This window comes from Nipponia nippon, unplaced genomic scaffold (genome assembly GCF_047370975.1).
Source record: "Nipponia nippon isolate SJK-2023a ecotype South Korea unplaced genomic scaffold, ASM4737097v1 scaffold_28, whole genome shotgun sequence".
NCBI lineage: Eukaryota > Metazoa > Chordata > Aves > Pelecaniformes > Threskiornithidae > Nipponia > Nipponia nippon.
This window is the reverse complement of record NW_028262345.1, coordinates 5,490,607-5,511,793: the sequence shown is the minus strand read 5'-3', so window position 1 is coordinate 5,511,793 and position 21,187 is coordinate 5,490,607. Positions and strand designations below refer to the sequence as shown.

Sequence of the window (21,187 nt, the reverse complement as noted above, 5' to 3'; positions counted from 1 at the left end):
AGCACAGCGCCCCGGGCATGGCAGGGGCTTGGGCAAGTGCCAGGACCGGGGAGGGGGAGGCAGGTGCACGGCCGGAGGCAGGGAACGAGCGGAGCACGCCCAGCCCTTGGCTCGGCTCTTTCTTTCCTTCTCCTGTTTGGTAAAGCAATGAGAAATCCAAACATTACCATAAATGCTGAAAGCATCCTGGCTCCGTCACGTGGGCACGGGCGCACATGCTGCTGGGGGGATCCATGTACCCGCTGCGAGGGAGCCCACAGCCAAAACCGGCCAGGCAGGGAGGGGACGCAGCTGGCGGGGAGTCAGCCTGCAGGACAGACCCCAGGTGGGGACAGACAGACAGACACGGATCTGCCATCCTGGCAGCCCAGCCAGTGCTGCGGCTCGAGGAGACCTGGATGGCACCAAGCAGCACCAGCCCACGCAGAGTGTGCCAGGACGTGGCCCCTGCCCCGGCTCAGGGTGTCGACGTGCAGGGGAAGGGGCAGGCGGCTGCAGGAAGAGGACCCCAGCGTCCTGCTCCCTCGGGGCTCCTCCCTTGCTGCCCGGGGGTGCAGCTCTTCCCTCCCTGGCCCCGTGCTGGCCGGTGCCTCCCGGGGCTGCAGATGTCTTTTCCATGGGTCATCTGCTCCGCTCACTCTCCCCTTCCTTAAAAAGCCTTGGGCTCCAGGGCTGGATTTTCCTGAGCTTGTCATCACCATCAGGGCGGCGGAGCTGGACCATCTCCTGGGGCACAGCGGAGTGAAGGCCAGAGCCGCCGGCAGCCCCACGCCCTGCCCAGAGGCCGGCAGGGAGGGCAGGAGCTGCTCTGGGGCCATAACCTTGGGCCAGGCCACGGCCATGGGTTTATTGTAGGACCTCCTGCAGGAAACTGCTTGCTAGGGTGAGGGCAGCGCTGCCCTGGGCTGACCCTGTCCCAAACACTCCCGCCCCAGGGACCCCGCTAGCGAGCACAAACCTTCTGGGTGCCAGGGCTGAGGCTGTCACAAACTCATCACATGTGTGGCTCCAGGGACCCTGTGGGTGGTTGGTGCCCCGCGCGGTGCTTAGAACCCAGGCGAGGGGGCCGCTCTCATGCCCTGGCCGTCCCACGCTCCGCCCGTGCCGTCTCCCGGCCGGGAGCGGGCCCGGGCTGCCCTGGGCTCCGCGGCGCCGCCAGGGTTAAACGGGCGCCGCTGGCCCTTTAAATGCGCGCCAGTGGGCGGGGCCCGCCCCGCCCGGCAGCGGCCACGCCCCCAGCAGCCGCGCCCCCGCCGCGTCCTCCGATCCGCCCAATGGGCGGCGGGGAGAGGCGCGGCCCTCGCCGCCGATTGGCCCGGCGTCGCGCGGCAGCCCCAGCGAAGATGGCGGCGCCCAGCGCCGGGGGGCCCCGAGCGGGCCGCGGCTGACGGCGCCGAACGGGCCCCGGCGGGGCGCCCGGGCCCGCCATGGACCTGCTGTTCGTGCTGCTCCGCGGCCTGCGGATGGCCCTGGACCTGCTGGTCCTGGTGCTGGACGTCAACTTCTTCCTGGTGTCCTCGCTGGTGTCGGCGCTGCTCTGGCTGCTCGCCGCGGCCTGCAGCCTCCCCGCGGCCGCCGCCGCCGGGGCGCTGGCCTGCTGGGACGGGCTGCTCCTCTCGCTGGCCTCGCTGGCCCGGGCGGCCTGCTGCCTGGCGCTGGGCGCCCTGCAGGGGCTGGCCGGCCTGCTGCGCGGCTGCTGCTGCGGCCTGGAGGGGCTGAAGGTGGCGGGGCACCTCCTCTCGCACCTGGCGCTGCGGGGCAGGGAGCTGCTGCAGCGCGGGCTCTGCGGCCTGCTGGGCTGCGGCCAGGCCCTGGCCAGGCAGCTCTGCGAGGGCCTGGCCATCGGTACCAGCCTGCTGGCCTACCTCGTCAACAGCCTCGTCAACGTGTGCCTGATCGGCGCGCAGAACCTCTTCACCCTGCTCGCCGCCCTGTGGGACTCCGTCGCCGGCCCCTTCCTCAGAGCAACGGACCTGCTGGCCGCTTTCCTGGCGCACGTCTCCAGCGGTGCCATCGCTGTGTCTATCCTGCTGTGGTCGCCCTGCCAGCTGGCCTTCGAGCTCCTGGCCTCCGTCGCCGAGCTCTTCATCAGCGTCTTCTTTGTGAATATTTACGGCCTGGGCTTGCTCCTCCTCATTATTGTTGTCAGCGCCTTCGTCTTCAACCCCGGGCTGCTGTGGACGCTGACAGGCTACGTGCTGGGCTACTTCAACACGCTGCCTTCCTACCACCGGCTGCAGCGGGATGTGTGGCGGCTCTATCAGGTGGCCGTCCTGACGCTGGGTATGGCCATGACCTCCCAGGCCTGGCGCAGGGTGGTGGACTGGAGCCTGCAGGTGACCAATTGGAGCCAAGGAGGCAGAACGGTGAACCGGGAAAGCAACCAGCGAGGGGCAGCTGCGCCTGCCCTGAGACCAGCGGCCCCTGGCAGGCTGATGCTGGCAGGGGTCGGCCAGCTGCCAGCTGAGCACGAGGACTGGCTGGATGCAGAGCAGATACCACAAGTGCGTCCTGCTCTGAGTCGAAGTGCCATGGCAGGACAGCGTCTCCAGCCGCCCAGGGAGGAACCGAGCACCTCCTGGGGGAAAGCTCTGAGGAGGGAGCAGCTGAACGCAGCAGCTGGGGATGGTGAGGGCGCTCCGGATAATGACCCCTGGGTGCTCCTGAAAGAACAAGAGGAACGTAAGAAATGCGTCATCTGTCAAGACCAAACCAAGACAGTCCTGCTTCTGCCCTGCAGGCACCTGTGCCTGTGTCAGGAGTGCACGGAAGTCCTCCTGCAGCAGGCCATCTACCAGCGCAACTGCCCACTGTGCCGCCAGATGATCCTCCAGACGCTCAACGTGTACTTGTGAACCCAAGGGGCGGGTGGCTTGGGTCATTTTCCTGGGAGGTCAAGAGCACCCTTCTCTCTGCCTCTTGCCGGGAAGCAGAACTTCCCAGGGCTGCCTCAAGCAGCTTCCAAAGAACTAAGGATGGTGCTGAAAGGGCAAAAGGCTGTCGGGGGTGGCTGCTAGCCATATTTGCTACGTAACTAGATTGTAGCTCTTACTAGCAAGCACAATAGCTGATCTCTGCAGCAGGCTGAAAGAATTACCTTGGTTTTGTTGACAACTTTTACTGTTTCAGGGCCTGTGGCCTCAAGCCTGCAGCAGTCTGAGATCCAAAGCAGAGCACAGAAAGATGCTCTGGTCCCTCCTAGCCAAAGCTGACGGAAAGGTTAAAGGCTGTGCCCTGCTGGGAATCACAGGGGCTGGCGCAAGGCAAGGGAGGGTTTTTCCCAAGGCCTGACCAGAAAACTACCTGGCAGACTGCATTCACGCCTCTGTTTCCTCCTCCCAGCATCTAAGTGGGGCAGCTCTGTGGGAAGGGAGAAGCGTGCCCCTTTTGCAAGGCCCTAGGAGAGCAACGAGCACACTCGAGCTTCTTAAGCTTTGCTACCAAGGGGCGGAGTCTGGCTCTCAGCTGGAGAAGAGCAGCGTTTCTGGGGTACTTCAGTATCCCAGCCACCGTGGCTTTGGTTTTTGAGCTTCGTGTTCCCTGTGCCAGGACAACGATGAACGCAGGCTCCCTGCAGGCCAGCTGACTGCAGAGCTCAGTGTTGCTGCTGCTTCCACGCATCACCTATGCAAGGACTAGCAAGCACACATCAGGTTACTCACACGGGGAGGCTGGAGGGAGTTATTCTTTCTGCAGGGGTGGTGGTGCTGCTTGGGCAACCCGAGGGGTGGCTGGCCAGCCAGTGCTCACAGCCCTGGCAGCAGTGGCACATGTCTGAGTCAATGCTGGTGAATCCTCTCTAGATAATACATGTTTTCTTCAGGCTTAGAGTGCCACAGAACTGGGTGGTTCACACCAGTGCTTGCTTGCTGCTTCCCAGGCTGGGGTAGCCAGAGGGAGTAACTCTTTGGGAGGAGAGAGGACACCCCAAAGCTCCTGGGAGCCCACTGAGACATTCCAGCTCCAGGCACGAGTTCTGCAGATCTGCAGTTGCGTGCATGGAGCAGTACCAGGACCATGGCTATCTTTGATTAGGGCAGGGTTACACTGCTGTTCTGTCTTACTGTCTGTCAGAAATGTAGCTAGTTTTATTTAAAAGCGTCCCCTGAAGTCTAACAAGGGTGTCCGATCCTGGCTGGGGAGGCCTGAGATGGCTCATCCCAGCTCGGTCAACCAGCACCGTTCCAAGAAATTGCTGGGCTGCAAGAGAGCCTTGCACTAAAAAGCTTTTCCTTTTCCAGCTGCTTGCCTGAGGTCAGCCACGTGCCACAGCCAATTTTGGCTGGAGCCAGACTGGAAAGAGTCTTGACTCCTAGACTGCAAGCCAAGAGCCTGAGGGTGGCTGGCATGGTCTTCCTTTTCTGTTCTTCTTGACTAGTGATTTAAGCCAAAACAGCGGCAGCAGAGAGGCAAGACCATGCTGGGAGACACCTCTGTGCTGTAAACCTGAGCTGTGGCAAGATACTATCTTGTTGGAGAGGGGCTCTGCTCTGGGAGGCACTGCAGGGGCTGGTTGCCCCCACGTTTGCTGGGGGCTGGAGGGACTCCCTGGGCCAAGCTGGGCTCCTGAGCACTAACGGGTGTTAGAAGGGCCTGGCCCCAGGGCCGTCAGCTGCTTCCATCTCGCTTCAAAGAGATGCAAAGCTCCCTGGGCAAGCCCTGTTGCTCAGCCTCTTGTTCCCCTGCCTCCAGATACACACCACCCACATTAATGTTTGCTCTCCCCGGTCACCTCCCCTGTGGCTGCAGCCAGTGACACTTGCAGTTGAGTAGCCAAGCCCTTGCCAGAGCAGCAAGTGCGGCCCCGCAGGCTGTTCCCCAGGCTCCAGCTTGTCCCAGGCACCTGCAGAGGTTCTCCTGCAAGGGGAGACAGGGAGCTGCACCCTTCCCTGGGTGCGCCTCTGGAGACACCCGGGAGCGTGGACATGCTCCTGGCTGCAGGCAGTGGTGCTTGGTCAGGACCAGCTCATGGATCTTGGGGCACAGTGTTTCCTACATGAATTACAGGGGGGGAAGGACACCTCCCCAGGACTGCAGTTTCTCCCCTCAACCCCTTTTTCTATTATAGCAGTCACGCTTATTGTTTTAGGGCCTGTTTGTTTGCTGCCTGTTTATAAAACAAGAGAAAGCTTTGCCTTAAGTTTAACTCTTTGCACTATGGACTAGATACTGAGCAGATTAAAGTCTCCTTTACCAAAAGCTACCTACTGCCTCATTCTTGGGAAGGGTTTTCTCTGGAGGGATGGGGTTGCCTCTCTGCTTGCCCCTGGGCTCCAGAAGAAGCCCATCACTGCCCACCCAGGGTCAGAGCTGGAAGGCTAACACCACCAGCAAGCTCAGGGGTAATTAATTATCTCAGGGTGCTTACACCCAGAAAGGCAGTGCTGTGGGATACCCCAGAGCCAGGCTGCTGCACAGAAAAAGCCTGGCACCCAGGAGATGAATCTACACCTGATGACATGGTGGGTGGGCTTTCCAGGGCTGGCATCCCCCAGCCCCTGCTCTGCTAACCCACAGCGAGAGGAGGTGGTTGTGGATGTGCCTGTGCAAGGGGGCCGAGAGCACAGCTTGCAAGACACCCGTGCTAATGTCTGCATCTTGCCTGGAGATGTGTTTGGTGCTGCAGCGTCTCTGGGCCCAGGAGCAGGCAGAGCAGCTGGGGCAGCTCTTGCTGGCAAGGGCCCAAGACCAGTGGGCATCTTCACTCCTAATTCAGATCACTTTGAGCTGTTTAGCGAGGAGAGGAGCAATGGCTGCTTTGCGGAGGAGCTTGTACACAGCTTCATCTCAGGAGCAGTTCCTCTCTGTACTGGAATGAAGGGATTTGTGCTCAGATTATCCAGAGCTGGAGCTCCCCAGGGCCCGAGCCGTCCAAAGCGGAGGGGCTGGGATTTCCCAGGCTGGCAGGAACATGCACAGGGACAAGTAATCCCTGCTCCTGCATGTCCTTGGCACCTTGATGTCCTGCTGCTTGCGATGGAGGGTGTTGGCAAGCCTGACTGTCCCAGGGATGGAGGCAGCACCTGAAGCACTAGGAGCTGTGGAGCAGCAGGCAGCGCAGGGCTCGGTCTTGCCTTGCAGAAGGGCTGTGGCAGGCTCAGCCGCGCTGGGCTACTGGTGAGCGGATGCATTCACTGCACAACGAGTTACTCCCTGGCCACGATCTGAGCTCTTGGCAGGTTGCTGTGTGCTTTTAAGCACCCTCTGCTTCTCCAGTATCCTTGTAAATTGTTTGGAAAAATGTTTCAGGACCCTGATGGCCAGAGACCCCAGGAGTTCTGGCTCACCCTGCCCTACACTCACCTGCCTTGGCAGGGCCATGCCAGCAAATGAGCTAATTTTAACCAGGATCCTCTCACGCCCTGGCTGAAAACCACAGTGGGGAGAGAGGGCCAGAAAGAAATGGACATCTGCTGCAGGAGCACAGCTCTGCCAGGCACAGTAAGGAGGGCCATGCAGGCAGCCCACCCAAGCCCTGCAGGGGCCTGGCTGCAGATGGGTGATGACTGGGGAAACTGAGGCACTGCTCAGCCTTCCTCTCTTGCTCCCAGGGTGTGTGAGCTAAGGCAGGCTGGGCACCCAGGGAGGCTGCAGATCGCTCCGGGGCAGGAGGACTGGGTGTGCAGGGGAACGTCTGCCATCCCCTGCACAGGCAGGGTGCTCCCAGCCCACCACCCCCTCAGCCAGCCCCAGCAGGGGACAGAGAAGATGTTCAGCCACCTCAGGCCACTGCGGCCAAGCCTGCCAAGTGAGGACAGGATGTAAATAAAGGACACAGCCTTCCCCCGGGAGCCATCCTGCACACACTTGGCTCACTCGCTGGCCAAGCAGCGAGCAATTATGGGAGGAAAATGCAACCACCTCCCAGCTGATGGGCAGTGCATAGGGTCCCCAAGACCGACAGTCAGCCATGCCAGACCTGCCTGCTCTGTCACTGTGGCTTTTGGTGCAGGGCTGCACTGCCTGGGGAAGGTGACCAGCAGCAGCAATGCTCACAGACCAGTCCAGGGCATGAGATCTGGAGTCCCCAACGGTACTCCCTGCTCCAGAGCTTGCTTGGGAGCCTCATGGGTGAGCTGAGCAGGCTGGTCTCAGCCCATTACAATGCCAAGACCCTTCTCCCTTCCCCAAGGAGGGAGGAGCATGATGCTGCTAGGTTACTCCAGTTTAGGAGCACTGGGGTGGTGGGAGCTGACAGCTTGCTGAAACCACCCCCACGCCAGGCCCTGGGAAAATCCCCGGGATCCCTTTGTCAGCCCAGCTGCAACACCCCAGCCCCAATGAGCCGCTAGTCCCAGCCCAGGGACAACAGCCATCATCTGCCTGACAGCAGGGAGCTGGCACGACAGACACTTGCTGCAGATGCACAGCAGCATGAGCAGCTAATGATACCAGGCCCACAGGGAGGGAGCAGGTGATGATCAGCAGCCAAACCGTGGGGGGCCTTTGGGCTGCTCCTGAGCACCAGCTTTGCTCCCTCATTAGTGGCTCGGCACAGGGAGCCGCAGCGGCTCCCCAAACACAGCGGCAATCCCAGCACCTCAGAGCCATGGTGCCGAGGCCTCGAGGACAGAGTGGCTGAGGCTGGCAGGGATCTGGAAATCATCCAGCCCAGCCCCCTGCTCAGGCAGGGGCAGCTAGAGCAGGCTGCACAGGACTGTGGCCAGTTGGGTTCTGAATATCTCCATGGATGGAGACTCCACTACCTCTCTGAGCAGCCTCTGCCAGGGTTTGATCACCCTCACAGTTGAAGATGGACAGCCCTTTGCTGGACTCCCTCCAGTATGTCCATGTCTTGTACCGGGGAGCCCAGCACTGGACCCAGCACTGCAGCTGTGCCGAGGGGAAGGATCACCTCCCTCCAGCTGCTGGCAACGCTCCTCCTAATGCAGCCCAGAAGGCTGGTAGCCTTCCTTGCCATGAGGGCACACTGCTGGCTTGTTGTAAACTTGTTACCCACCAGGATCCCCAGGGCTTTCTCTGGGAAGTTGCTTCCCAGCCAGTTAGCCACCAGCGTGTGCTGATGTGTAGGGTTATTCCTCCCAAGGTGCAGGACTTGACATTTCCTTCTGCTGAACTGGCCCTAGCCCCATCCCCGCATGCTCAGACAGTCTCCTTATTCCTCCTAGGTCAATGCAGGTAACCCGCCACCTCTGATTCCTCCTCATTGGGATGGACCACTTGAGCTTGGAGGAGCTGATCCTTGGTCCTCTTGGACACCTCTTCTCTCCAGGACATGGGATTCTCCCAAGCAGATCCCTGAAGAGGCCAGCATCTGCTCTCCTGAAATCCAGGGCTGTGGTCCTGCTTTTGTCTTTTCTTCTCTCAGGATCCTGACCTTCCCCTGGCCAGTCCTTCCTTGCCTGTGAGGCCCAGCAGAGCACCACTCCTCAATCACCTGTGTCAGCAAAGGTGGTGTCAACATGCTCCAGAAGCCTCCCGGGCTGCTTGTGCCTTGCTGGGCTGCCCCTCCAGCAGATACCAGGGGCATTTCAGCTACCTGTAAGGACCAGGGCCTTCTGACATGGGGCTTTTTCCAGAAGCCTGAATAAGGCGGGCTGCTAATCCTGACCCATCAGCCCTCAGCTGCCACATCAGCCATCATCCCAAAGAGGCTGCAGCCCTGTAAGTGCTCACAGCCTGCTAATTGCTCCTGTCTGCCCCCCACCCTCCCCACATTAGTGGCCCCTGCACATGCCCACTTCCCAGCAAGACCATGAGAGCTTGCCCACAACGCTGTCCTGCTGGCACTGCCCTAACTGTACCCCTATACTGAAGCAACCCCACTTCAATCCTGTTTTGTTGGTAACAGAGTCCTTGCTGTTCACCACCACTCCACTCCACCCCAGCCCTTTACTTGCCCGCCCCATCCACCACATCCCCACCCGAGTGAGGATTGTCCCCTCCCCTGCCATTCCCAGTTTAAAGCGCTCCTTACCAGGTCAGCTGGCCTGCTGGCAGAGGTCACCTGAAGATGACAGGAGAGTGCTCCCTGCACCTCGGCAGGGATGAGGGTGCTGAACCTATGCCATAACCACAAGCTTTTGGGTGGAGCAGGAGCCATCCTTCTGCTGCCAGGAGTCATCAGGACAACCTTCACCATTGAGGGCATTTCCACTTTCAAACCTGGCAAACGCACACTCTGCCACCATAGTTGAAGGTTTGGGCTCTTGTAGCTGTAGGGTCTGAGAGATGATCCAGTTGATCTCTTTCATGCCCTCTCTGATGCCATGCAGCCTGCTGACCTCCTCCAGCAGCTCCTCCACTTAGCAGCACAGTTCCAGGATGCACAAAACCACACACCTCTTGCAGGCTGCCAGCAAGGTGCACCAACCCCAGCAAGAGGCCCCAGGCACCCTCTGCAGCTCAGGGCTGGCCAGGCTGCATCCTCCAGCATTGCAGGAAGAGTTGCTCCAACGGCTGCTGAGGACTGTGACCTTGGTGTGCCAAGGACATGTGCTGCTCCGAGAAGAGGCGCTGGCACTTTCTAAAAAACCCCAAACCCACAAAACCAAAAAAAACCCACCACCAACCCCAAAACAACCCACCTTTCTGCACAAACTGCTGCCTCTGTCAGCTGCACTACAGTACCTGTGTGCGGAGCCTGGCTCTTATATAGGCTTCTCCCTTGCACTGGCTAAGGGGTGCTGGCCCCTCCCTAACCTGGGCGCAGCTGGCACAGGGGCTTCAAGCCTTCCTTCCTCAGGGGCAGCTGGTAGAGCTCATCAGAAGCAGCTGGAGCTTAAGAGAAACTGGCCAGAAGTCAAGGTCTCCTGGGGCTCTCCTTCCCTTATCTTTTCCTTATCCCCATCCTCCCCAGGCAGCAGCAGGCACCCTCGTGTTCCTCAGAGAGTTCCCAGCAGTCCCCCAGTGACCCCAGACAAAGTGTCCAGAAGACCAAGAGCATCTCAAAGAAAGCAGAGCCCAGAAACTGCTGTGCCAAGTGCTATGTCTGTGGCTGCCTCTGTTAGCTGCGCTCCCCCACATCGTGACAGGAACCAGAGGATGCTCCCAGCCCCCACACACCTCCCCTGGCCTTGTCTCAAGAAAAGTCATTTTCCTCCTCCCAGAATAGACAGCGCCGGCCATCGATCTGCTCTGCAGCATTGTTTGCCCCTGGGCAGCTCTGCTTACAGAAAAGGCCATCCTCAACCCAAACAGACGCTTCCGCTGTAACCCAATCCCATGGCTGGGGCTGGGAAGAGGAGCCTGCAAGATGGCTAGCAGAGCCCCTCTGCACCCCAGGGGAAGGCGAGGCTTCACCCCTGGTCCCAGCACCTCCACAGGCCCCTATGGGTTGGGGGTGGCCCTTGGCACTGCTGGACTGTGCACCCATCGCCTCCAGTCCCACACAGCCAGGCAGGTTGCAGTGATGTGCCCTTGGCCCCAGGTCCCTGCACGGTCCCCAGACCCAGGGTGGGGAGCTGTGGGCAGCCCCCTTTGGGGGTGGCACTGGCCCTCCACAGGGGCACACGGGCTGGCCCCACGGCTGCTGCCAGCCTGCCCCAGCTCCGGCAGGGTTTGTTCATCCCAGATGGGCATGGCCATCGTCCTGGGGGCTCCATGCAGCACAGCTCGAGGGGGCAGCAGGGGAGCCGGGCCAGAGGAGAGGTGGCTGTCGGGCTGTGTAAGGGGGGTCCCCGGCTGCTGAGCGCCTGCAAGGTCCTGCTGGCATGGCCAGAAGAGCCCAGCCCAGCTGCCACCCCACGGCCGGGCAGAGCAGCCGTCCCCAGCCTGCTCCGGCAGCAGGGCCCCTTAAGGAGCTGGGCCCCTGGCCAAAAGCCCCCTCCCTCGCTGGTCCCCGCTGGACCTATTTTGGGCAGGAATGAGGAAGCTCTTCATTCCCCCGCTAAAAATAGGGACCTTTCTCAGCGGCGGGTCGCCGCGTTCACACTGGGGCGCGGGGCTGGCGGGGGGCAGGCAGGAACGGGGCCCCGCCAGCCCCGTCCCGGGGGCGTGGGGCCAGCGCCCCCCCAAGCCGGGCCAGGGCCCCCGCCTCGCCCCGGGCGAGCCCGCTCCCACCGCGATGACCCTCGCGGGAGCGGGACCCTCACGGCCAGCAAGGCGTCGGTCCTCGCCGTCGCGCCGCAGGGAGCCAGGGCACCGGGGTGGGGGGGTCCCCTGTGCCCGCTCCCCTCCCGAGGCTTTGGGGAGGGCGGACGGGGGAATGTCGCAGCGTGTGCGCCCTCGCTAAGGGACGCCGATGCTTCCATCTAGCGGCTCCCGCTGGCCCTGCTGCCGCCGGCGGTGGCCCAGGACCGTCCCCTCCCGGTCCCCCAGCCCGGTTACCCCCGCCCCGGGCACGCCGGCCCCTGGCACCGCCGGCACCCCTTGCTGCACCCGCGGGTCCCAGCACCCGCGCAGCCCTGCCCGCCGGGAGCAGCCTCCCCAGGGGGGTGCCAGCACCCCAGCGAGCCCCGCACGGCCCCGCCGGCACCCGAACAGCCGGCAGGACCCCGCACGCAGGCACCGGGGCACAGGCAGCAGGCACACGCGTGGCTGTGGAGCCCTTTATTGAGGGTGAAGGAGGAAGGGAAGGCGCGGAGGGCAGGGAGCGGGGGGGCACTGCTAGCCCTGGGGCACGCCAGGACCTCGGTGAGACCGGGCCCCTTCGCCTTGCCAGCAGCCAGGCAGCCTGGGCTCACTCTGTGTGCGGGGAGAAGCTGGCAGCATGGGCCGGGGCACCGTGCCCGTGCCGGCGGGGCTACGCTGCGTGCCGAGGCGGCTATGGCGAGTAACATATGACAACCAGGTTATTGCGGCTCCCCAGCGCAGGCATCTTGCCCGAGAGCTGGGTGCTTGAGATAATACTTAGCTCTTATACAGCGCTGCTTAAAGGATGCTCCCCGCCACCCCCGGGGTGGCAGAGTGGCTGTATTCCTGCCCTGCGCTGGGCAGCAGCAGTGGAGTGGGGCAGGGGTCCCAGTGTCCCGGCTCCCATGCAGCCGGACCCCGGCACTGCCCTCCCCGGGGCGCCGGTGGCTGGGAAGGGGCACGCGCCCTGGCCCTGGCCACAGCCGAGGGCAGGCTCAGGCGAAGACGGCGGAGTTTTGCCAGTAGGAGTAGACGAGGAAGCCGGTGAAGGTGCTGTCCGTCTTGACACTGGCGTAGAAGCCGATGTAGTCCCCCACGCCCACCTGCACCCACACCTCGTCCTCAGGCTCCAGGCGGACCAGGGCCCCCCCCGAGAGCGAGGTGGGCTTGGGCCAGTTCCCGTAGTACTGGAAGAAGGAGGCAATGGACTGGCCGTTCTTCATGATGTCGAACTGGAGGCTGGCACGGTAGACAGTGGCGTGGACAGCGAAGTAGTAGAGGCCAGGCACCTCGCAGGTGAACTTGCCTGTGGTGGGGTCGTAGTGGCCCTGCTCGTTGATGAGCACCACGTCGAAGCGGATGGGCTGGTCGGCCAGCGGCGGGCTGCGCGACTCGGAGCGCTTGGCACTGAAGGCCGAGCGGGGGGCCACCGCGCACTCGCCCTGCGCCCCCTTCTCTCCATGCATGCCATCCACGCCGGGGCTGCCCACCTCCCCGCGGGGACCAGGCGCTCCTGGGACAGGCAGGAGGGGTACAGGGTTACCTCTAAGCCACCACCACCAGCACGGCCCCCTGCTATCCCAGCTCCCCCAGACCCCTGCCCAGCCCAATCCCACTGGGATTACAAGCCTCCCACAGGGTGGAGGTGGTGAATAACCCTATGGCCAGTGCTCTGCCTGGGGAAGCAGCACAAGCGGGGAGGGCTAGGTGCACGTGATAAGCAGGCACACTGGCAACAGAGAGTTGGAGAAACCCCCACAGGCTGGGAGAAAACCCAGCCCAGGAGCCAGGGCGGGGATGATGCAGCTGTATTCTGGGGACAGCTCGGAGGGCCCTCCTAAAGTGGGGGGTGGAAGATAGGGATGGCAGAGACGATGGGGAGAAATGCAGCTTTGCCAGTGGCAGGGAGCTGCTGCCTGTTGCAGAAGCACAGCATCACCACCGGCAGGACCGGAGGGGCAGCGGTGGCACGAAAAGGGCACTTCTGCAGTAGTCGCTCTCAGTTTGGCAATGGGGGGCTGTGCCAGCATCCAGGACTCACCCCCTGGCATGAGGGCATTCCCCACAGGCAGGGCAGAGCAGGTCCCGCTCCCCAGCCAGGATGTCTCCTTTCTTACCAGGAGGGCCCATCTCGCCCTTCTCCCCCGGCATCCCCATCGCCCCGTCCCGGCCGTCTCGTCCGTCTCTGCCTGGCAGACCCTGGCCCCCATGCAGGCCTGGGGTACCCGGGATGCCTGGCTGCCCTGAGCACAACCCAGGGATCTTGTTGTCTTCAATCTGCAGGGAGCTGGCGATGAGCCCAAGGAGGAAGAGGAGGAAGAGCTGCTTCATCTCGTCTGGCGTGGAGGGGCTGGAAGGGGGCAGAGAGGGGTAACGGCTCTGGGGACGTCAGTGAAGAGGGTTGGGAAGCAGGCTTGCAGTACCCGGCAGGGAGTGGGCACGGGGGGTTGGTGGGGGACTGTTTTCTTTCTCCCTTGTCTTTTCGGCTGCTTCCTGACCACTGGCCGCACCTGCCGCAGCATCACCGGCTATGCCACCACATCATCCTTCAGCCCACCAGAGTCCCCGCCATGGGATGGCATAATGGGGTGCCGGGGCCAGGGAGCTGGGGCACGTGCGGGAGGCAGTAGCTCTGTGCGTGCAGTTGGGGGCTGTTGGGGCTGGGAGCTGCCGCACCGGCAGTGTGCCTGGCTACGGGTGTGCATGGGGGTGCTGGTGGGGGACTGTTGCGGCGTCAGCTGGAGGGCAGCGGGTGGGGTTGTTGCATCCGGGGCAGTGCGTGGCGGGGCAGCAGCTTGGGGAGCGTGGGGCTGCATCGCGGCCCAGCCCTTGGCAGCATCCCTGCTGCCGGCAGCTCTGCTCCACACCCGGCCGGCTCCCTGAGGCACGGCTGCCTGGGGCTGCAGCATCCCCGGCTGTGCCGGACCACCCCAGTGCCGGGGACCACCCTGCGGCCCAGGCTGCCCCCAGCCCTTCCCACACCAGCCCAGCGAGAGTGGAGCCCCGCAGCTGGCGCTGGCCCCCTCCCCATGGCCTTGCCCAGGGAAAGCCGCTCTCTTCCCCCTCCTGGACGCGACAGCGGCAACAAAGAGGAAAAGGAGGAGAAAAGTGTCTCTCCTCCGCCCAGGCGCCGCATCCAGGACCCCAGCGAGTCCCAGCTCCCCCCGGCACTGGGTGGACGGAGCTGGGTAGCCCCACTCACTGCGATCCCGTGGCTCCTGCCCCAGCGCCTCTCTGCTCTCCGGCGTGGAAGGGCTGCGGCTCTTCCTGACCACTTCGCTCTGACGAAGGCCCTAGGAAAGGCAGCCTCTCCACCCCCCCCCTCCTCCTCACGTCTCTCCTCCCAAACTCCAAAGGAAATCAAGGGCCTTGGGAGCCAAAAGCTACAAGACAAGGGGAAAAAGAAAAATAATCCCATGGTGTTAGAAGTGCTGTAAGCAGGGGGAAGGGAGAGTGAGACAAACTGCCTGGCAAAGGGAGAGGAGGCATGGGCTGCAAATCACCTCGGCTGCACACGTCTGGGCGCCCAGGCAGCAAGACAGAGGGAAGGGAAACGAGAGAAAACAGGCAGCAGAGCGAAGGCGGAACAAGAGAAAGGCCAAGGGAGGCCAACCCAGCAAAGGCAGGCAGGGTTGGAGCGGGAGAAGGAAGAGGGAGCCCTCAGGGTGTGCAGGTCTGGCAGCCTCGGGGCTGTCCCCGGCAGCAGGGTTGAGGCAAGGGGGATGGCAGGGCGCACACAGGCTGGCAGTGCACCCGTGGGGAGCTGCAGGAGCCAGCGGGGGGTGCCCGTGTAGGGCCCGGAGGCAGCGCATGGGGCTGAGTGGGCAGGGACGTGCCAGGCAGCAGCAGGCAGGTGGAAGCGCAGGCAGAGCAGCACTGCGGCCATGCCAGGAAGCAGGGCTAGCCCTAGGGGACCGCGGGGCACGCGGCAAAGCTGGGACCATGCCGGGCTTTCGAAGGCACTCCCAGCTTGCCTTTAACTTGTTCCAGCACCGAGTGCATCCAAGGGACACCGTCAGAAGCCGAGCGGTGGGGCGGTCCTGTGGCTGGGGGGAGTCCTCATGCCCTGCAGCCAGCTTGCAGCAGCTGGGACATGCAGGGAGCGAAGGAGCCGGGTGGCCTCAAGCCCCCTGAGCCGGGGCAGCTGTGCGGGAATGGCGGTGCCGTGCTGGCTGCAAGGGCAGAGGGGTGCTGACCCGAGTGGGTCCTGCTCCCAGTAACCCCAGCCAGGCAGGGGACTTTCCCACGGGCTCAGGGCAGGAGAGGGCAGCGGGAAGCATGCCGGCACTGCTGGCTTTCTCCTCCCTGTGCCGGTGCCCGCAGCAGTGTGGGTGACATTGCTGGCTGAGCCTTCCTGCCCCGGATGCCTGGGGCCAGGCTGGGTGCTGGCAGGGAGCCACCTGGCTCCTCTCTCCCAAGGTGTGAAGGGGCTGTTGTTTTTGGCCAGCTGGGAGCTGGTTTGTGGCTGCGGGGTGTTGCCAGGCCTGTGGCCATCAGGGTGGCCTGAAGCCAGCGCGGCCAGCTAAGCCAGCAGGGCCACAGCCTTTGCTGGGGCAGGATCCCCTCCCTACACCATGGGGCCGCCAGCCTGACCCCCTCTGAGACCCATCCATCTCCCTGGGGCCCTGCAAGCCCCCCCGCCCATCGAGGGCACAGCCAGCAGCCCATTCCCCCTGCAGCTGGACAGTCTCCCCTGTGCCCCTCCATTCCTGCTCAGACCCCCCACCGCGGCCCCGGCTTCCCTCCCTTGGCCCATGCCTCAGTTTCCCCTGGGATCTGGCAGGACCCACACACAGACCTTCCCCAAATGAGCCACCTGCTCCATCGGGTTTGTCAGCTGCTCACGCTGTTTATTATGCTGGCTTTGGGGCTGCAGGACATGGGCAGCCCTGGGCTCTTCTGCCTGCAGCCTGGCTCACCTCAGCCCAGCCTTGCTCCATTTGGGGAGCATTAACCCTTCCCCTGCTAGGCTAGTATCTGCCTGAGGGCTGTGGGAAAAAGGCTGCACACAGCCTGGAGAGGCTGAAAGAAGTGAGCTGGGAACGATGCACAGCTCTGGCCAACGTGCCTGGGGTTGGCTGAGGATGGGGAGGCAGTGCCCAGCCCTCTTGCCACCGTCCTGCTGCTTGGCGTGGGGACTTTGCGTGGTGTCCCCAGCAGAGCTCAACCTGTGGGCACAGCCCCTCCAGCACAAGCCTTTCCCTGCAACAAGGCTGGGAAGGGACACCTGCTCTCTAAGGACTTGGTCCTGTGGGCAAGCCCATGGCATCCAGGCGCTGAGCTGAGCGCTGAGCAGAGGGGCTGACCCCAGGGCAGGCGAGGAGCTAGGCAATGGGGTGCTGCTGATGGGGGCCACGCCAGCAGCTGGGTATTTGCAACAGGAGGAGGATGGGAGGGACATTTGGGGTGGGGGAGCGGCTCTGGCCAGGCTGCTTCAGCCCCTGCTCCTCTTCTTTTGCCAGGTCAGGGCTGGAAGCACTCTACGGGGTCACTGGAGTCGGGCAGGATATTGCAGTTGATGGGCCAGAGGATGCCGAGGAGGCCGAGGGACTGCTGGCACCGCAGCTCGGCAGCCAGGCACACGGCTCGGCAGGGCTGCAGGACACCCCCATCTGGGGTGCACTTGGGCACGAAGAGGCTGCAGATGAGGAGGCGGAGGTGCTGGTAGCAGGCAAGCTCCATCAGCGTCTGTGGGAGAGTGGCAGTGAGCATGGCACGGTGTGGTGTGGTGCGGGCAGACCCATGTGCAGCCCCCGGGCAACTCACCTGGTAGTCCTGCAGCACCTCAGCGGCTCCCTCCTGGTCTGGGATGGCCAGCCAGATGTTGGGGAAGGAGGTTGCGTTGTAGCCCAGCCCCAGGCACATCTCCACTTCCACGGGCTCACAGACAGACCCTGCCACAGAGCGAGGTGCTTCACTTCTTATAGCAGCAGTGACGCCCACCAGGTATGCCTTGGGCAGATGTTAGGCATGGGGCAGCTGCCAGCGTGTCTCCTGGGTCAGGTGGGCTCAGGAGGGGCTGAGTGCTGAGCGGAGCACCCCGGGGTAGCACTCACCGAAGGCTGGGTAGGAGACTTCAGTGCAGTTCAGCTCATCGGTGCCATCGGGACAGTCGTGCCAGCCATCACACACAGACTCCAGCGCCCGGCACTCACCATTTCCGCAGGAGAACTCTGCGGGGCTGCAGGTCTCTGTAAGATGAGAGGGGCCAGCACAGCAGGGCATGGGCTCGGGCATGGGCACTGGCAGAGAGCAGGCTGGCTGTGGCCCAGGTCATGCCGATGGCGGCTGGCCTCCCTGCTGGCAGTCAGCCTGTTCCCGTGCTGACCACCCCTGTCTCCACTCTTCTTGGTCACTGGCCAGGGGACATCCAGGTGAGTGGTTGCGGAGCACTGCCACCTGGCAGCCACAGCTGATAGGTGACCATCACTGCCCCAGCTTAGGGGGATCCCACAGTCCCTGGGTTTTTTGGGGGCAGCCCTCAGGTGGTGGATTGTGCCTATGTGCAGGTGAGCCCTTCCAGGCCACATCCCTATGGCTAGGATCAATAGGGTTACAGGGTAATTCAGGTGAGAAGGGACCCCAGGGGCCTGTAGCCCAACCTCCTGCTCCAAGCAGGGTCAGCTATGGGGTGAGAGCAGTTTTTTCCAGGGCTTTATCCAGTCTGGCCTTGAAAACCCCCAAGGATGGTGACTGCACAGCCCCTCTGGGCAGCCTGCACCCCTGCTTGGCTACCTACTCTCTGTGGCATTGCGGGCTTGGTAGGTGGCGAAGAACCCGTCGTCTGCTACTCCCTCGTCCGCCACAAAGAGGACGGTCATGACGTGGCGTGAGGAGGTCAGGGTGGGTGGCAGCTGGTGGCCGCAGAACCTGCCGGGGTTGTGGGGTGACCGATGCCGTCAGGGTGGGCAGCAGGACCGACCAGCACCTCCCCAAACCGCCCTCCGGTGGCTCCTCCTCACCAGCCTGCCCCATGCCTCAGTTTCCCCAGCTGAGCCACAGGACCCCAGTGTACCCAGGCTGGTGCAGCAGGGCCAGAGAAACCAGGGGTGTGCCTGTACCTGCCCATGAGGCTGGCGGCCCCCATGCCTGCGCTGTCGTGCACCTCCACGAAGTCGAAGCTGCAGTCCTCATGCGACTCCAGGCTGAAGTTGTGGAAGTGCAGGTCGATGACGTGGCCCACAGGCACTGAGATCTGCCAGAGGCACAGCTGCAGGGCAGGGGGCAGCCAGCGACACCCGTGACGCCGGGCAGGGGCACCCCCAGCTCTCCCTGGTGGGACATTGCCTTCCTCCCTTCCCGCCCTCACCCTCCTCTTGCCTCCATCCCGCTGGCATCCCTTCTCTCACCTGCTGGTGTGGGTATGGCTGGGGGTGGCTTGGGGTGGAGAAGTGCCCTTCCAAGGCGGTCAGTGGCCCCCCGCACTCTGGAGGGACACACAGACATGCAGCTTTACCCCCTGCCCCTCTCCCTTCACCCCATCTCCCCAATCCCCTGCCCCTGCCTCCCACTGCCCATCTCCGTGCCCTCTGGCCGGGTGCCACGGAGCTGTGGGCTGCAGGCAGGGGGCTGGCCCACCTTTGTGTTTCAGGCTGCAGTTGGCCTCATCGCTCTTGTCCGTGCAGTCGTGGAAGCCGTCACAGACGAAACCCAGGTGGAGGCAGAGCCCCTGGTCGCACAAGTGCTCATCCCAGGCACAGCTCTCTGCAGCGCAGGCAGAGATGGCCAGGCTGGCGGTGGTGTCCTGCTGGGCACCCCCCCTGCCCCAGTGCCCCGGGCATTACGGGAGACCCCCTGGCGCTACCCACTGCCTGCCTGCAGCAAGGAGTACTGGCAGTGCCCGGGGGCGGGGGTACTCACTCTCACTGGGGGCCACAGCGTGGTAGCGGGCGCTGAAGCCTGGGGCGCCCACGCTGCTGTCAGAGACAAAGGTGACGCGCAGGTGGTTGGAGTTGGTGTTGAAGGTCGGGGGGGCCACGTTGCCGCAAAACCTGGGGGCACAACAAGGGGCGACACTGCTCGCCCCCGGAGATGCTGCCCCCTCCCCACTGCACCGTCACACTCCCCGGGTGCGAGGGGCCCTACCTGGTCGGGCCCCCCCGAGCCGGAGCAGGATCTGTGCCACTGGCCCCCTGCTCCTCGTAGAGCTCCACACGGTCGAAGAGACAGGAGGCAGTGCCCTCCACGCTGAACGTCTCCATCTTCAGCTGGATGGCGAGGCCGGGTCCCACCTCGATGTGCCAGATGCAGAATGCGTCGGGCGGGTAGGGGCCGGGGTAGTTGGGAGAGCTGAAGGAGCCCTCGGGGCCCCGCAGGGTCCCGCCACAGGCTGCACGGGGGAACAGCGTGGGCATGAGCTAGTGCTGCAGGGCACTGCTGACCTGGCACATTGCCCCATGTGGGACTTACCCGGTGCTGGCGTGCCGGCTGCGGGCAGCCAGCTCTGGGTTGGGGTGGCAGCAGTTTTGGGGGCCAGGGGGTCCCTTCGGGTGGGTGCTGCAGTGGTGGTGGTGGTGCCATGGGCGGGCAGGGCTGCAGCTGGGGCGCCAGGTGGCTGCGGGGACATCAGCTCTGTGCCAAGGGAAGAGCAGGGACAGCTCAGCCCCAGCAGGGAGAAATGGCTGCAGTGCGGGAAGGGGCTTAGGAAGCCCACCCAGCCCCACGCCCTGTGCTCCCATCCACACGTGTGCAGGTCCCAGGGGATCCCACGCAGCTCTCATAGGGCCCAGTGACCTTGCCACATCCCAGGGAGGTGGAGATCCCCCTTGCTCCTGTGCATGGGGCCACCCTCTCCTCAAGGCGGGAGGCCCTGTGTAGGATGGATGCCCTCGCTGTGCCCCTCTCCCCCTCTGAGCCAGTCCTGTGTCCCCCACCTCATGGTCACAGCCTGTCCCCCAGCCCTCCCTGCTTGGGCACTCACGGTGGATGACGATGCCCAGCAGGAGGGCGATGAGGAAGAGGAGGATGGCACTCATCAGAGCCACGCAGAGCCAGGTGAACTTGCAGTCGGCGCGGTACTGCCAGCCTTTTGGGCCCCAGAGCTGCTGGCCTGCAGGAGGGCGAGGAAAGCGGGCAGAGCCAGGGTGCTGCTAGCCATACCCCCACCCTGCCACCTCCCTGCACAGCTGGCTGAGCCCCGTCTGGGCATGTCCCGACCTCTTGTCCTCGGGGTGCCAGTGGGTCCCCTAAGCAGCCCCAGAGCCCTGCGGGGAGCTGGCCCCACCACCCCGCTCCCAGACCCATGACTGCTCCTGGTGGCCCCGTGGACAGGGGCACATGTACAAACCCCCAGGCTGGTACCGAGGCCGTCCCGGGGCGACGTGGGGCTGGTCCCATCTTTGTCTGGTGGGCGCTCGGCACTTGGCGCTGCCCAAGGCTCCTCGCCCTCGAAAACGGGGTTGCAGAACTCGGTCTGCAGGAGAGCAAGTGTGGGTGGCACCACGGGAAGCACGCTGCGGGGACCCGTGGGTAGCTAGGTGGGGACCCCTAGGCGGCACCCCCACCCCCAGCCCTACCTTAGTGTGGTCCAGAGCCTCAGGGCAAAGCGTGATTTCGGTGAAGTCTTTCATTGCGGCGGGCGATTCCCAGCACAGCCTGGCTAAAAGCCTCCCCAGCGTGCTCTGCTCCCCGGCACAGCTGCCTGCCCCACCACCCACTCCTCCCCAGCTGCCCCCATCGGTCCTGGGGCGGCGTGGGGACCCCTGCTCCACACACCAGGGCAGAGGCGGTGGCAGCACCAGCTGTGCCTAGATGTGCCGCCCCAGCGCCAGACCCCGCAGAGCCATGCCTGCCACACTGCAAGTGCGGGGAGCCCCAGGAGGCCAGCAGCCCCAGTCCCCTCTGCAGGCCCCTTCCCCCTCGCCCAGTTAATCCAGCTCAGCTGAGGATGCCGAGATCAGGCTCTGGCATGGAGAACCAGCGTCTTAAAGGGGAAGGTGTGATTGCACCCACCCCGCTGCAAGCCTGTCCAGCTGGCGACCCTGCTTTCGGGTGCACGGAGGGGCCATTGGGTTGCTTGCTGCCTCCGGGCTCCCCACCAGTGCAGGGCAGCACTGAAGGGGCTGTGTTGGGGAGCCCAGGCTGAACGCGCCCCTCCTTCCCTTGTACCTCCCCGGCACTGGGTGCCTGAGGCCCGCCACCTGCATTCCTGCTG

The 21,187-nt window shown here is 63.7% G+C and overlaps 3 protein-coding genes across 3 annotated transcripts; 1 reads left to right on the top strand and 2 right to left on the bottom strand.

The window, feature by feature from the left end:
* The first annotated feature begins 1,333 nt into the window (after window positions 1-1,333).
* RNF26 (ring finger protein 26) lies at window positions 1,334-5,193 on the top strand. Its single transcript, XM_009470541.2, has one exon. It carries the CDS (start codon window positions 1,428-1,430, stop codon window positions 2,853-2,855), a length of 1,428 nt encoding a protein of 475 aa, XP_009468816.2. The 5' UTR covers window positions 1,334-1,427; the 3' UTR covers window positions 2,856-5,193.
* A 6,290-nt stretch (window positions 5,194-11,483) lies between these two features.
* Window positions 11,484-14,599, bottom strand: C1QTNF5 (C1q and TNF related 5). Its single transcript, XM_009470534.2, has 4 exons — window positions 14,538-14,599; window positions 14,237-14,417; window positions 13,152-13,384; window positions 11,484-12,547 (listed from the first exon to the last, which is right to left on the bottom strand). Exons 3-4 carry the CDS (start codon window positions 13,363-13,365, stop codon window positions 12,030-12,032), a joined length of 732 nt encoding a protein of 243 aa, XP_009468809.1. The 5' UTR covers window positions 13,366-13,384; window positions 14,237-14,417; window positions 14,538-14,599; the 3' UTR covers window positions 11,484-12,029.
* Window positions 14,600-15,902: 1,303 nt separating this feature from the next.
* Window positions 15,903-20,603, bottom strand: MFRP (membrane frizzled-related protein). The gene is made up of 13 exons (XM_087763238.1): window positions 20,550-20,603; window positions 20,321-20,446; window positions 19,955-20,123; window positions 19,444-19,605; window positions 19,120-19,363; window positions 18,895-19,025; window positions 18,613-18,738; window positions 18,384-18,460; window positions 18,096-18,229; window positions 17,774-17,904; window positions 17,091-17,225; window positions 16,801-16,928; window positions 15,903-16,722 (listed from the first exon to the last, which is right to left on the bottom strand). The coding sequence occupies exons 1-13, from the start codon at window positions 20,601-20,603 to the stop codon at window positions 16,498-16,500; spliced, it is 1,842 nt and encodes a 613-aa protein (XP_087619364.1). The 3' UTR covers window positions 15,903-16,497.
* Window positions 20,604-21,187: the final 584 nt, after the last annotated feature.

Bases quoted from the DNA above. Each gene is read 5' to 3' on its own strand.
- RNF26 (XM_009470541.2), top strand. From the start codon at position 1,428: ATGGACCTGCTGTTCGTGCTGCTCCGCGGCCTGCGGATGGCCCTGGAC.
- C1QTNF5 (XM_009470534.2), bottom strand. From the start codon at position 13,365: ATGAAGCAGCTCTTCCTCCTCTTCCTCCTTGGGCTCATCGCCAGCTCC. The intron at 12,548-13,151 runs GTAAGAAAGGAG...TGCCTGTCCCAG, and splicing joins GGGCGAGATGGGCCCTCCTG to GAGCGCCTGGTCCCCGCGGG.
- MFRP (XM_087763238.1), bottom strand. From the start codon at position 20,603: ATGAAAGACTTCACCGAAATCACGCTTTGCCCTGAGGCTCTGGACCAC. The intron at 20,447-20,549 runs GTAGGGCTGGGG...GCTCTCCTGCAG, and splicing joins AGGCTCTGGACCACACTAAG to ACCGAGTTCTGCAACCCCGT. The intron at 18,739-18,894 runs GTGAGTACCCCC...CCTGCGCTGCAG, and splicing joins CGCTGTGGCCCCCAGTGAGA to AGAGCTGTGCCTGGGATGAG.